Source organism: Pagrus pagrus (genome assembly GCF_965226575.1).
Source record: "Pagrus pagrus genome assembly, chromosome: 9".
Lineage (NCBI taxonomy): Eukaryota > Metazoa > Chordata > Actinopteri > Spariformes > Sparidae > Pagrus > Pagrus pagrus.
In genome coordinates this window covers 14547574-14561777 of record NC_140193.1, presented here as the reverse complement: position 1 = coordinate 14561777, position 14204 = coordinate 14547574, and the positions used below count along the sequence as shown (strand labels likewise).

At 43.7% G+C, this 14204-nt stretch overlaps 1 protein-coding gene across 4 annotated transcripts in view; it reads right to left on the bottom strand.

Moving 5' to 3' along the window:
• Positions 1-821: 821 nt before the first annotated feature.
• The window catches only part of map3k13 (mitogen-activated protein kinase kinase kinase 13), a 32928-nt gene continuing 19545 nt past the window's right edge, over positions 822-14204 (bottom strand). For 3 of the 4 annotated variants that reach the window (XM_084362990.1, XM_084362992.1, XM_084362991.1), the window contains 13 exons: positions 11109-11821; positions 9552-9735; positions 9254-9445; positions 8250-8408; positions 7995-8153; positions 7690-7798; positions 7346-7455; positions 6960-7076; positions 5875-6030; positions 4984-5737; positions 4820-4890; positions 4382-4673; positions 822-4031 (listed from right to left, as the gene is read on the bottom strand). In XM_084362990.1, the coding sequence (XP_084219116.1) occupies positions 3930-4031; positions 4382-4673; positions 4820-4890; positions 4984-5737; positions 5875-6030; positions 6960-7076; positions 7346-7455; positions 7690-7798; positions 7995-8153; positions 8250-8408; positions 9254-9445; positions 9552-9735; positions 11109-11754 (3051 nt within the window). In that variant the 5' untranslated portion in view covers positions 11755-11821 and the 3' untranslated portion in view covers positions 822-3929. The remainder of the gene's footprint in view (positions 4032-4381; positions 4674-4819; positions 4891-4983; positions 5738-5874; positions 6031-6959; positions 7077-7345; positions 7456-7689; positions 7799-7994; positions 8154-8249; positions 8409-9253; positions 9446-9551; positions 9736-11108; positions 11822-14204) is intronic. The other variant, XM_084362993.1, reaches the window with a different exon arrangement.

Here is a 14204-nt window from a genome sequence, read left to right as displayed (position 1 = left end):
GACCGTGACACCACCAAAGGATTTAAACTTTTATGTTTTTATTTTCAAAAGGACCAAAATAAATAAGATAACATAAAAATAAATAAAATATTATGAATATGAATAGTATTTGAGTAAAAGTCTTAAAGTATCTGATATTAAATGTACCTAACTATCAAAAGTGCAAGTAAAAGTAAATTATACATGAATATACAGTTTATAGCTTACTGTATACAATGGATCAACCAATTATTTTTGGATCCAATATTCAACAATTTTCTGATTATTGGAATAAGTTGATTTAAAAAAAAAAAAATCATGATGCTTTGGCTCTGATCCAACACGCAATCTGCAAAGTTACTAGCAACTAAATTTACTCAATAAATGTAGTAGAGTAAAAAGTACAATATTTGCCAAGACTTTATAAAAATCTATTTTGATTTTCAAACTTTCATTTCATATAGAAATTATAAATTTTCATGTCATATCAGGGTTGTAGCCTCCAGTCATATCCTCAGTATTTCTTCTGGGAATTTGGGGTATTTTAACGATCTACGTGTGGTGTTTTTTTCAGTCCACATCAGGTATTCTATATAAAGTGTCTTCAGATGTGACTGGTGTTAACTGAAGGGAGTTAGTGTTCTCCACCAAAATCTGTGGCCTTTGATACAAAACGTTATGTAGAGGAATAAAAAATGACTGAAAATATAACGGCGCAGTCTAAGAAAAATATAATGTAAGAAATATATTTAGGGGTTAGTGGTTGTAAAATACAAACGCTGGCCATGGTTAATAAGCTGCAAATCATATCTACTGTATGACAGAAGAGACAGACCACCACATGTTGGGTACAGTACATCAGCATTTATTCCATGCAGTTGTTTGCTCTGATTTTATTCTCCCAGATACCCTTTGCACTGTACACTGGATAATACAGGAAACTGACAGGATTGGTTGATCGTAATGCCATTCAACAGGAAAGGGAGTTTGGAAATGAAAGTAACAAAGAAAACAGATGTTTGATACATGGGATGAGGCAACATGATGTCCACAGTTAGAGACAATTTCACAGAAATTCAAATGTAAGTAACTGGTATTTTGATTAAAAATGAGAGGGAGGGATCTCTGCCTTCAGGCTTAGTGTTTCATTTACCCTGCTGTGACAGTCCACTGACTGAGTGACTCCTTATAGCTTTTGTCGAGATAACAAAAGCTTTAGAAACACTTGATGTTACTAAATACTGATGTTAAGTCTGCTAAATCATGATCTAAATGATGAATGGTCCCCTGCAGGGTCACAAAGATAAAAATGACATCAGATTCCCGTGATATGACAATGCCTTTGTTCTCCCATACAAATACTGTCCTCTTCCCGTACCACTTCATTGTGCTTCCTTTAAATAATACTTTTCAGGAGAAATCATAGGTCATGACATTTCTGAAGCTGCCTGAAATTAAAAAGAAACTCAACACCTTTTTCCAGTCATTCGTAATAAATTAATTCAATAATCATGTAGGCCAGCTACAAAGAAAAAAAAAAAAAAAAACAAGAATCAAAATTAAATTAAAACTTTACAACAATCATACTTCACAGGATATATGCCAGAAAGACAATGTTATTATTAACAGCTTGATCGGATTACCCAGTCATTACAATACACTAGGTTATTTCACACGTACGTAAACAGAGTGAAGAAGGTTGAAGGAGGATCGAGGAAAGGCAGCAGCTGCTTTCGGTCATTTATCCATCAGTACAGTTTTAGATTCACCTTGTGCTACTCGGTTCTTACGACTCACACCCTCCTGTAGTCTTCAATACTGATGTAATACACATTTTCTGATCAATTTCATCATCGACAGGAGCTCGAAGCTGTCGGAGCTGTGCGATACGTTAAAGGGAGAAGACAAGAAAGGATTACATTACGTTTTACAGATGTTTATGTACAGGTGTAACTAACACTGAGATGAGGTTGTTTGAAAACCAAGAGCAGTGTGAATGCTCTGTGGCCTTGTCTCTGGCTTATATTTCCTAACTTTTGAAACTCAGCCGTCTGCATACACTTGAGCTGACATCTTGACATCATTATCGTTAAATTCAACCCTGGCTGGCGAAGTAAGTAGTAAGGAGGATAACAGGGATAAAAATAAAGCTCTCGCAGGTGCAGTATCCCTTTTCATAGACGACAAGACAAAATAGAGATAATATTGCTGGGGTTCTTGGGAAACAGCAGATCATTTGAAGGAATCGAACCAGGACGTTACATAACACAAGGAGAAGAAAGTCATTGTAACTGTCGCCATCTGGTGGCTGTGATTATATTGCTCCTGCTGTCAATCGGCAACATAAAAACCTGAGCATCAATATCTGGAAAGGCAAGATCACGAAATTAATGGGACAATTTAAAATAAGCTGTTTGACACTTGCTGCTCTCCTCTAGCCACCAGTCACTGTAGTGTGTCTAGCCAGCTAGACGCCGCGGATCCTGAGCCAGCAACTTCATTCTCACCTGAGCTCCGATTTACTGTATATTATTGCTGTTTAAATCACTACAGCACAAAAAAAAACAAAACGATGAGCATTTTTGAGACTTATTACCCTGCTAAAAAATGGTACATGGGAGACGCTGCACCTAGTAATTAGAAGAAATGAGATACTGCACCTGGATTGCAACTAAAACGCTCTACATGTCTACAACATTAACAACAATGGGTTGAACATCAAGGCTAGCATGGTCCGTAAATATGTGCCACTCGAAGAAGACTCCTACATACGACAATTGGTCCAGTCCAGTTTCTCGCAGTCCTCGAACAATCCTGAGATGAGACTTGAAACTGTGATGTCTAATGGAGAGGAGAGGGCTTCACACACACACACACACGCACACACACACACACACACACACACACACACGTACACACACGTACACACACGCACACATTCACACTGATAACTCCCTCAACGACTCTGGTCATGACATCTGATTGATGATGACAATGACGTTGGCGTGTCTCGAGGAAGGATGAGCTGGGTCACAGAGGAAGAGTCTTTTTTTATTTATGTATTTTTTTAAATCTCTTCATCTCTGCTGCTCTGCTAGCTTGTCCCCTTCATGCAGTCTTCTGGCAGCTTTTTTTGCGTTTAGCAAGCTGCGTGTGCATGCTGGGACAGTTCAGCGGGGATCCTGATGACGAGACACATGTGGTGTTTTTCTTTTTTTTTTTAGGGAGGGAGGGAGTCCGGTTGCGAGGCAGGTTGTTCATGCTGGTGTTCACACGTTTTTTTTTTTTATGAGCTCCCCATTCCCCACTCAGCATGGTGGGGACGGGATGGAAGGAGAGGAGGTGAGGGGAACTGTCTGCACTGTAAACTCATATGAAAGCAGGTCGGTCTTACTTGAGGAGAAGGGAGTCCTTGTTGGTTGGGGATTTTGGTCTGAAACGGTAAGATGCTGAGAGCAATCCCGCAATAGCAGTGACCTAACTCCTCACTGCTAGTTGTCAGCGTCTGATACGTCAGCGCCACAACACATCCTCCTTCTCATCATCATCTCAGTCTCTCCCCAACACACAGTTAGCCCATGCTCAGTTTCAAAATGTCAGGTTTTTGTTCTCTGTTCAGATCAGAGAACATACAGAAGTCCTGAATTTTCCTTCAAAACTCAGACAAAAATAAATTATGAATGTTACACTATCTACTGTACATTATCATTCAAAAGGGAATCCCTGCCATGGGTTGCCTGGATGCTGTGCTAGAGATGAGGGTCTTATGAAGGGAAGGGTAGGGGGTTGGAGGTGGTTCTGGGAGAGATTGCATGGGGGCTTTTGCTATAGGGAGCTTTTGTTTACACTGTCGTCCTCTTATTGCTGTGTTTTCTGCAGGGCAGAGTGGGACACGACGGCCTCCAGGCAAAAAAACCAAAACAAAACAGAAGCGAGCCCTAGGGCGGGTTTCACCATGAGGAAGGAGCACCGACTTTGTTGTTTCTGATGGTGGCATCGGAGCACTCTGCTTCTGACGAATCACAGTCCGAGTCCCCGAACTGGAGCGGGTTCTGAGAGAGAGATGAGAGAGACGGACGCAAGGACATCAGCACAGAGGGCAGCTAATGTGATCATGGACTTTGATATTTTAATGCTTTGCTTGTTAACTGCATTTTAATCTACATAATATCTATGTACAGTATTAAGACATATAATAGGGTACAACTAATCTTTTAGTTTATTAAATGTCAAAAAAAAGTATTTATTTTCATAAACGACAAAGAACGGCCTTTTGAATCTGTCCACTAGTTGTTGATTTATTTCGGTCTGGACCAAACAGACTGACATTGCTATCCCTGGAGGCACGCTGCTAAAAATACTGACCTAACACAACAGGACCACACTCATCCACAGTACTGACCTCGTAGCTGTGTTCATCCGAGCACAGTTTTCCCAGCGAAATCTGGGTCTTCACCCTGCGGACGGCGCACTCCTTGTCAGAGAGGCCGTCAGACTGGGTGGAGATGTCGATGGGGATGTCCGGTGTGTGCGACAGCAGCTCGTCCAGGTGCTCCTCCTGACTGGCGCTCATCCTCTCCAGGGGCCCGCTGTGGGAGTGGTCGCTGGTGTTTCCCTCCTCTCCGTCAGACACCGACAGGTTCTCTGAGCTGAAGGTGGAGTAGGACTGGAAGCTGCTCATACAGCGGTGAGGTCTGTGAGGGAGCAGAGGAACAATTATTAACGTGTACCTATACTGATCTTTTCAGCCATATAACACTTTGTAGTTTTCTTTTCTTGCACCACATGATGTAACAGTGTTACAACACAGTGACGGTCAAGGTATCAAACTGTATTTTACCTCTGTCTCCTTGGAAACTCCACTTCACTATCAACCTCCCCCTCCTCCTCCTCAGATGACTCATCGCCACCCTGTGAGAGAAGCAATTACAGCTGTTAATCACCCATCTTTCACCTAACACAATACACAGTACAGACTGATTCAAGGCCTCCAGCTGTGCTCACCTTCCTGAGAGGTCTGAGAGTGCGGGGCAGTGCACTGGGCAGGGCGTGACTGTGTTGGCATGCCTCTTGTTCCTGTGGCTCGGCCTTCTTCGTAGCCTCTCCCTCTAATGCCAGATCTTTGCCTGGAACCACCAAAGAGGTCGGGGCGCTTTCCTGGGTGTTGAGCAGTGAGTAGTGGGGCAACTCTGGGTGGTTGGATGCAGGCGGGGTCTCCTGACAGTGTAGGCAGCCAGGGAAGGGGTGAGCCTGGCAGCAGGGACACAAAGAACCAGCACCAGCACCTGGGACAGGATTGGAGCTGGTGGATGAAGTCCGCTGTCGTGTGTCTGCATCCACAGCAGTGGATATGAGGTCAGGGCTGGAGCCAGACACGCGGCGCTGCAGGTGGTCCGTCTGAGGGCTACGGAGGGCGGCGGCGGGGCCGAAGTAGCGCAGGTTGTTGGCACAGTTGACGACGGCCTCTTCGCGGCCCTTCAAGGGGAGGAAGGGCCCCTCGGTGGGTGGGAGGTGGTGGTGGTGATGGTGGAACTGCTGCTCCTGAAGAGACTGTACCTCTTCTAACGGCCCAGCGATAGGCTTCAGCAGCCCAGGGAACTCACTGTGGCTTCCTTTGCTGTTGGCGCGGCGGTGACGAGGCTTGCTTCTGTACCGGGCTTTGCCGGGAGGCGTGGACACCTTCGGGCTGGCTGATAGTGGCGAGGGGGAGGGGAGAGCGTCGACGCTGGGGATGCCATCAGAACGGAGCAAGTCAGGCCTGTAAGAAATGCATTCAGCGGCATTAACGAAATGTATCTAAGCTAAGAAGGATAGTCACTTATTCAATATAACTGAGTGTAAATCCCATCTAGAAACGGCATGCTATGCTAATGCTTTTTGTGTTTAGTTTCATACCTTTTAGTGGGGGGCATCCCAGGTTTGTGGGAAATGCTTCCTTTCTTCTTAATGAGCTTCTCCACGGCGTTGGACCTGACGATGGGTCTGACCAGGTGACGCTTGTAGGTGCCAGGATATTTCTTCTCCACTGCCTGCTCTCTCCTGCAGGGATGTCTGGATTAGTTTAGAGTTATAGAACAATAAACAGCATTCACATTCAGTTCTACAGAGCGTTATCTTTACTCCAAACACTGGACTGATATGATTTTACAAGAAAGAATTTAAAGGGGCACTATGTAGTTTTGGAGAAGAAATTCAAACTCCGAATATTTACAATATTAATGAGGTAATAATACAAACATTAGAAATATCAGAAACTCAGAAATATTTATTTTTCCCATAACTGAATAAACGAGCTGTTGTCAGAGAAAAAAAAATAAAGGTCCCTAGAACACTGTTTGAAGCTAGAAAGGTGGCAGGGTCCGCCACATATAAACAAAGTTAACAGTATGAAATTGCATTGTCCTTAAGGTCAGTTTGTTTATTCCATTAATTCAGTAATGAAAATGAAGACAGTTTCATTATTTAGTTTGTTTAGGCATAAAAAAATATAAATGAAGATCTTTCTCTTCTCATTTTCTTCCCCAAAACAACATGCAGTGTAGTGCACCTTTAAGTAAATTTTAAAAAACTATTAACGTGTCAGTTTCTGTGAAACACAAGACCACATACACAGCAAATATTCAGAACAGGAGAGAAAGCCTCACAGGTTGAAAGAAATAAGTCAAGGAACTGGCAGCAAATGAAGGGAGGAAATAAATTGGCACTGTTTTTAATTGAGTCATTCCCCAGCAAAGACAAATAAATGCCGAAGAAGCTCAGGCGGATATGTGATGTGACTCAAAAAATGCCCTATTGTGCAGTGACTTTTTACTTCTTCTGTTCTTCTCGCTAGATGAATATGCTCTCAGTTGTCTTGCCAGGCCATTGTAATAATTAAAAAAGTTCCATTACTTTGAAATAATTTTGACAAAGAGGAAACACTGACAACCAGTAAGGCTTGATAATGGAAGGAAGGAGCAGTGATAAATAACTTTACGTACTTCATTAGCTCCTTCTCTCGGACCTCCAGCTGCAGCATGATGGCACTGAGCTCCATGTAGAGGTTGTTGGCCCGCTCCAGTTTCCTCTCATAGTGCTCCCGGATGTCCAGAGCGTGCCTGAATGTGTACAGGACATGCAGACAAATGTTTACATCGTTCACACCAAGTAATAATTCCACACACAAGTAATTAAATTGCCGTTAAAACACACAATGGTCTAACATGCGAAAGCCTTTCTGATGCATTTAAATGGAAAAATACTTCTGTACAGTAGAGTAGGAGATGCTACATAATTTGTTTACTTGTTACTGACAGACAGAGATAATCCATCCCATTAACAGAAAACATGTTTTTATGAAATGAGGTTGTGTTTTCCTCTATCTTACCTGAGTTCATCCCGCCTGCGTCGGATCAGCTCTTCGTCCAGCCTGTGGATGCAGGTGCCTTCACTTTTGATCTTCTCAAAATGTTTCTTCACTTCCTCCCTCCACTCTGACTGTAATATGGATGGACAGAGAAAATAATGCTGACAACCCACTCGAAGACAGAAACGTCATCAGATGATTTAAACCCTGCGCTGTGTCAAAAAGAAACAATATCATCTTGAACTACTGTCTTTGGCTTGAGCTCTACACTCATTGTAAGCGCGTATCAAACTTATTTTAAGAAAAGAAGCGTCCAGAACCTTGTGACTTAAATAAAGAGAAGGTTATTGTGTTATAGTGCTAACCTGGGACTTGAAATAGGTCTCCTGAGGAGCTCCGAGGACATCAGCAGAGGCAATGTCGAGGTGTAGGAGGATCTGACGGAATGAAGGCCTATTCCTGGGTTTGCCTTGCCTTGAATCAGCAAAAAAAGGAAGAGGGGAGAAAATGTAATTGGTAAGAATGCCCCGATTTTAAGTTGCAGTTTGGGGTAATCCTGTGTGGTGCATCATTAGCTTTTATCTTGAAAAATAAACCTTTGTAACTTCAATATTTTAGCAGATGTGGTGGACAACGATGCTACTAAACACAATACGTGATCCACACTCACCATGTTTGTTTCATGAGGATTTTGAAGCCATCCGGGCAGGTGGAGGGGACAGGGAGGTGAAGACTGTTGCTGCCAACGCCCCAAATAATGGCGGAAGAGTCCACGTCTTTGTAGGGAATCTCTCCGGTCAGCAGCTCCCATAACACAACTCCAAATGACCTGCAACACATGAGTTAAGAGAGTAAGGACTCACCACTGACTTTTATCTATGATGTTTTCTATTTTCGAACATTTTAAATTTGTGTCAGTACTCACCAGATGTCCACTTTTTCAGACACAGGCTCGTTTCTTATCACTTCCGGTGCCATCCAGGCCACCGTACCGGCAAATGACATCTTTGTACTTTTGTCGCTGAGCTCTTTGGACGTTCCAAAGTCAGAGATTTTCACAGTGTCGTTGTGGGTGACCAAAACACTAAAACAGAAGACACAGAAGACTTGTTGGCAAGGTCAGACCAAAAAGGACAGACAATATCTCCTACTTTACAGATGTCTTGTGATGATCTATTGATGATCTACTGTATAGGAATTCTATAGTTTTTGTAAAAACATGTTTACTTTCATCTTGGACCTGAGCGCTTTCAGACAGATTAATCTAGGTCAGACGCCCTCAGTTAAACACCAAGTTTTTCCTGTTACATTCGACTGGTTTTAAAGCAGTGTGAGTTCATTTTGCAGCATTTCAATCTAAGCCTTAAAGACTCAGCTGTTACAGAAGCACATTTCTGCATCTGAATCACCCCATTAGCCGAATGAGGCTGACCTTTCAAGCACATTCAGCCCGCGATCGTTCTGCTGACTAATACAGTGTTTGGCACTGCTGCGGCATGAAGATATTGATTAGAGGAACAGGGCTACAGTGTGCAGGGGATGAGACAGGACGAGCAGGAGGAGACAGGACACTGTGTCTTACTCTTACGATGGGGCGACTAGCTTTTATGAATTCTGAGAATGGCCTTTGAGTTAATGTCAGAGCTGAAAGGATGAATTGTTGTTGTTGCTGTGGGCTAAGACATCTTGAAAAAGGCTGTTGAGCTGTTTCCTGAAAATTACAGATCAGCTGCTGCATGTTAAGGACAGAAAAAAACATACTAAACTTTCCTGGAGATCAGAAGGGAATATCAAACTTTCTGCTTTTTATATTGCAGCAATTTCATTTAATTTAACTGTATTTTTATTGTAATTCAACACAAGTGTAAATCAGGGTCCTGCTCAATGGTTTTTGATCAAATAAAGATTGCTCATGAAGCAGAAACTCACTTGGGAGACTTGAGATCTCTGTGGATGATCTTGTGCAGGTGTAGGTAGTTCATGCCGCTGGCGATGCCTGAGGCCCAGTCCACCAGCATCCTGGGGGTCACTTTCCTCCCCGCCCTCAACACCTCATACAGCTGGCCCTGGGCACAGTACTCCATGATGATGCAGTAACAGGGTGCCTGAGTGCACACGCCCCTAAGATGGTGAAAACACATTTAGAGATCAACACCTGTCAACCAGAGACCTACCATCTAAAACAAGAAGAAAATATCAGGCAGCATGCAAGCGGTTGTAGACTTACTTGAAGCTGATGATGTTTGGATGCTTGAGTTTCCGCAGGTGTTTAATGTCCGTCTCCTTCTGCTCACGCACCTTCTTGATGGCCACCTCTTCAGAGCGGAACTTGCCCAAGAAGACGGCTCCTTGTGCACCGCTGCCGAGCCACTGCAGCTCCGAGATCTCCTCAAATGGAACCTCCCACATGTCTGGAAACAAGTGAAGTATACTTTTTCAAAATTAAAGCTAAAAAAAAAGGTGTTCATATTACAATGTTCTTCCAAGTTTGGGTCGACAAGCTAAAATGTCATTTATTTGTGCAAGACAAATACAGAAAGATAAAGATATCAGCTGCCAGCAGGAACGCCGTAGGTTAACAGGTTGAACCTCCAAGAAACACTGAGTGAATCGATAATGTTACTGCTGTTCAAGGGATAGAGAAAATATCTATTGACATGTATAATCATCAGTATAACGCCTGTATCAATACATAGGTGACCAACTGTTTTGTTTGTTATACTATGTTTAACTGTATTCCAATATTTTCTTGAATCATAATTATCTAATTTTGATCTTTGACATAAAACAACACCAATGTGCTGTCACATTTGCTCTTTAAAAGGTGCAGTAGGTGACTCTGGAGAAAGAGAGTTGGTTCATTCTCAGGTTGTCAAATACAGACTCTTTCGGTTGGTCAACTTTGATTATTGGTGGTTGATGTTCTGTCTGAATGACTTAGGAATGAGAACCAACAATAAACTCTCTCTTAAACTCTCTTTGAAATCGTCATTTGAGGATGTTGCTCATCTGATCTGCAGGACTATTTCATGGCTGGGCGAAGTTGCTTCCTTGAAGTTCCACTGTTTGTCTGGCAACCTCACAATGACAACGAGACTCCAGGAAGTGAAAATAAAAAGGGAAAATGTCAAACTACCCCTTTAAAATGTGAAACTTAAATGTCATGTAGTTTATTTCTCCTGGAAGCATCCTAAATGAAATTTACAGATGTGTGGCACAGCACAACAAAACACAGAAAACATGGTTAAACATGGTAACACTAAATATCGTATTTCATATTTTTAAGCCACACTGAGCAAAAAATAAACCCAAAGCTCTGTGCAACACTGCTATAAATGACTTAGAAACAGTTCAAACAGTGAGTCATATGCTCTTCCATCCTCGTTATGTGGTTTGGAAGCGTAGCAGCGAAGCTACAGTATGCTGCTGAGATCTCCAGCCCACCACATTTAGACATTAGCTGACCAACCACAAAACCCAGCCCAGTTCTGTCTGACCTCGGCTCGTATCCTGTAGCCTCTGTGTCCAGCCTGTGCAGGCAGCCCTGCAGCAAGGTGAGTCTACCTTTAGCATGACCTCAATTCAAACTGACAGCTGTATAGCTTCACACGCAACACACAGTAGGACGAAGCTAAAGATGGATGTTCAGTTACGGTTAGCAGAAACGGGGAGGGAATCTAAAGTGTGTTTCTCTGAGGCCTTAAAGGGATGTCTGAGTTAAACTCAAAGCATTTAGTTTCCTTAATTTAAGCCACGCAGGAATGAAAAAGCAAACAGAACCAACCTTGCTGTTGTAGCTTGTACTCTGTGGAGTAGGTCTTCCCTATGATATTCCAGACAGGCCGCAGACATCCAAACAGCCCCTCTAAGAAGCCGCCTGACCCCGGCCCGGCTCGGTGGAAGTGCAGCTTGATGTCATCAGGGTGGTGATGGTGGTGGCCCTGTCTCCCCTCTCCACTCTGGTGCATGGGACATTCCCCTTCTCCCATCTGCTCCTCCATCCCACTGCCACATCCACCGTGCTCGCACGAGGCCGGCGATCCTGCTTCCTCGTGGTCATGCTCCTGCAGCTGGAGCACGCTGTTGTCAAAGTGCCCACCCTCGCTCCGAGTCGAGTCCACGCTCAAGGCTGTGTTCGGGGGACTTATACCCCCCAGCATTGAGTCCTCATCCTGGCCCGGCGTCTGCAGCGTCTGCAGGGGAACGGGCAGGTGCGTTGGCGGGGCCAGGTCTGTGATAATCTGAGGAGGTAAATTGGAGGCAGGGGCCTGAGGAGGCTGAGGTTGGGAGTTGGGCGAGTTTGATTTCTTCATGGCCTCCCCGACCACGGTGAGTTTGAGCTCCTCCTTCAGCTTACCCACCAGCAGACTGGGGCAGGAAGTCCACGAGAGCACCTCGGGGGAACTACCCATGGTGTCGTGCATGTGCATGGGCTACCCAGTGATGAGGAGTCGGGCGCGTCCTAACACACTGGTTTGACTGAATGCTGAAAATCACCTGCAGATACAGAACAAGACAGAGAGACAGGTTAGCTAAAATTATAAAATGAGTGGCAAATGAAATGCAGATTAAAAAAAAACACTTAGATGACCGCAGACACTTCTGATGCAACGTAAACATGAATATAACTGTTGCCATGGGGCTCTATTACTTTCACAAAGAGAAATGCAATCCTCTCATTTCCTCTCATAGATCTGGGATTGAAAGAGCTTACATTAATTATGATTATTTTTAACTATGGAGTGAAAACACTGCAGGGCGAGGGAGGTAAAAAAATATCAGGATTCAAAACAGCATAAGAGACAGTGTTGCTAAATGAAAGACGTTGCAAAGTAGGAATTCTGGGAAATTTCAGGGAAACAGTTGGACTTAACCAATCACACACACACACACACACACACACACACACACACACACACACACACACACACACACACACAGTGGGGCTTTACTATGTTCTCTGTGAGGCAGTAACAGTATAGCGGGGATTAGCGGGGAAGTCTTGCTGTGTATTAGTGCTGCTGAGAGTGAAACATCTGGCACACACAGCCCGTTCTCACTGCTTAACCAGCCAGCTAGCCATAGCCACCACAGGCCGGTGACCTGCCGCACAGCAAACCTACTAGTTTCCTTTCAGTCGCTGAATCACTGAAAATCTGTATCATCTCAATCTGCCTATTAGTGTCACACAAGAGATGCTGCCGAACCAGGGTCAAGAAAGGGATGCACCTTTCCTAAACGCCTAAACACAGAGCAACATGTTGTCTGTAGGGCTGCACGATATGGGGAAAAATTATATAACGATTATCTTAATTGATATTGCAATTTGAGCAGGTAAAGTTCAATTTTCACTGAAGAAAAAAACAAACAATTAAAATCATGATGATGTGACTGGCACCTGTAGATCAGTGGAGACAGTGAACAAAGATACAAAACAGGAACCTAGTCCTAAAAACATTGCCTCACTACCATAGTTGTTGTTGTTTAAAGGTGCACTATGTAGTTTGGGGGAAGAAATCAGAAGACAAAGATCTTTTTATGCTTAAACAAACTAAATAAACAAACTCTTCATTTTCATGACCGAACAAGTCAGGTTCGAGTTTGTATTATTGCCTCATTAATATTGTAAATATCAAAATTCTGATTATATTGTCTTACATCAAATTATTACGATAGCAAAAGTTTTAGTTTGTAGTTTGTCTTTCTTTCTTTTTATTATCTCCCTATTTCAGACGGCGTGCAATGCTCTTTCCAACAGTTTCCTTTTCAACACTACCACTCAAAAGTCAGAAATGTTAAAATCCTACACGTGGGGGCTGTATTTTGTTGCAGCCGTAACTTACACCGTGTTTTCTGACAAACAGATGGCCATTTATCCAGCCGCTCTGTGCTTGTTTACCAATCCAGGCCAAAAAAAGCTGTACAAAACACTGAATCAATTGCTTTGCAAATGACACTTGATTCCCCCCCTGTTTTAAACCCATGAGGACATGGCCTTAGAAATCCAATCAAGTTTGAGGGGGCAGTAGAAAACACAGAGTGAGAGAGAGAGATAGTGCAAGGCTGTACAGTCGGGAACAGAAGATCAAAGTCCAGGAGGGAGGAGACAGAGAGGCAGAGCAGTGAGCTGGATCTGTGTTACGTGGACGTTTTCTGAGGGCGACAGGGCAGACAGGAAGTCCAATCCAGACGCACTTCGGTTATGTTGCCCTCTGCGGGGGAACGTGGGCATGAATGCACAGCTCTTCCTCAGCGTAGGTCAAACCACAATCAAGAGATCCCTCTAATACAGATCATTTTGCTGCTGAAATGATGCGAATGTGTGTTTTTAATAATGCATTTGTTGCCTTTTTGGATACTTGATAATAAAGAAGGGAAAATATGTGGAAAGAGAAACTGGATATTAAAAGTTCCCGACAGGACTCAAAGTGACGCTCACAGTTGCTCCACACAGATGCTGCTTACACATTTGTGCGAATGCATGTACTGTATCTGTGTGGGGTAACCTGAGCGCTGTGAGAGTGTAGCGGCTGCCAGGAGCTCATCTATAATGCAGGCCTGTCTCTAAGCAGGTTGCTGAGAGTGCAGGGGAAGGAGAGAATGCTCTCTCAGATATCCAATAAATCCGTCCCCTCCAAAGCCGAGACAATCGAGCCGTTCGAGTAGAGGCCCGCGCTGTAATTCCACCCCGTGGACGACTCTCGGAGCTGGGCTTGTGACGTGGGCCGCGGTGGGTGGATGTGGTCGGCTGGGCAGGAGAAACACGCACATGAAGACAAGCCCAGCACGCACAGTCACCCCTATATAACCTTACTAAAACTGCACAATTATCTCGCCTGAATAATGACTACAGAGCTCAGTCTGAGAGAAAATCTGACGC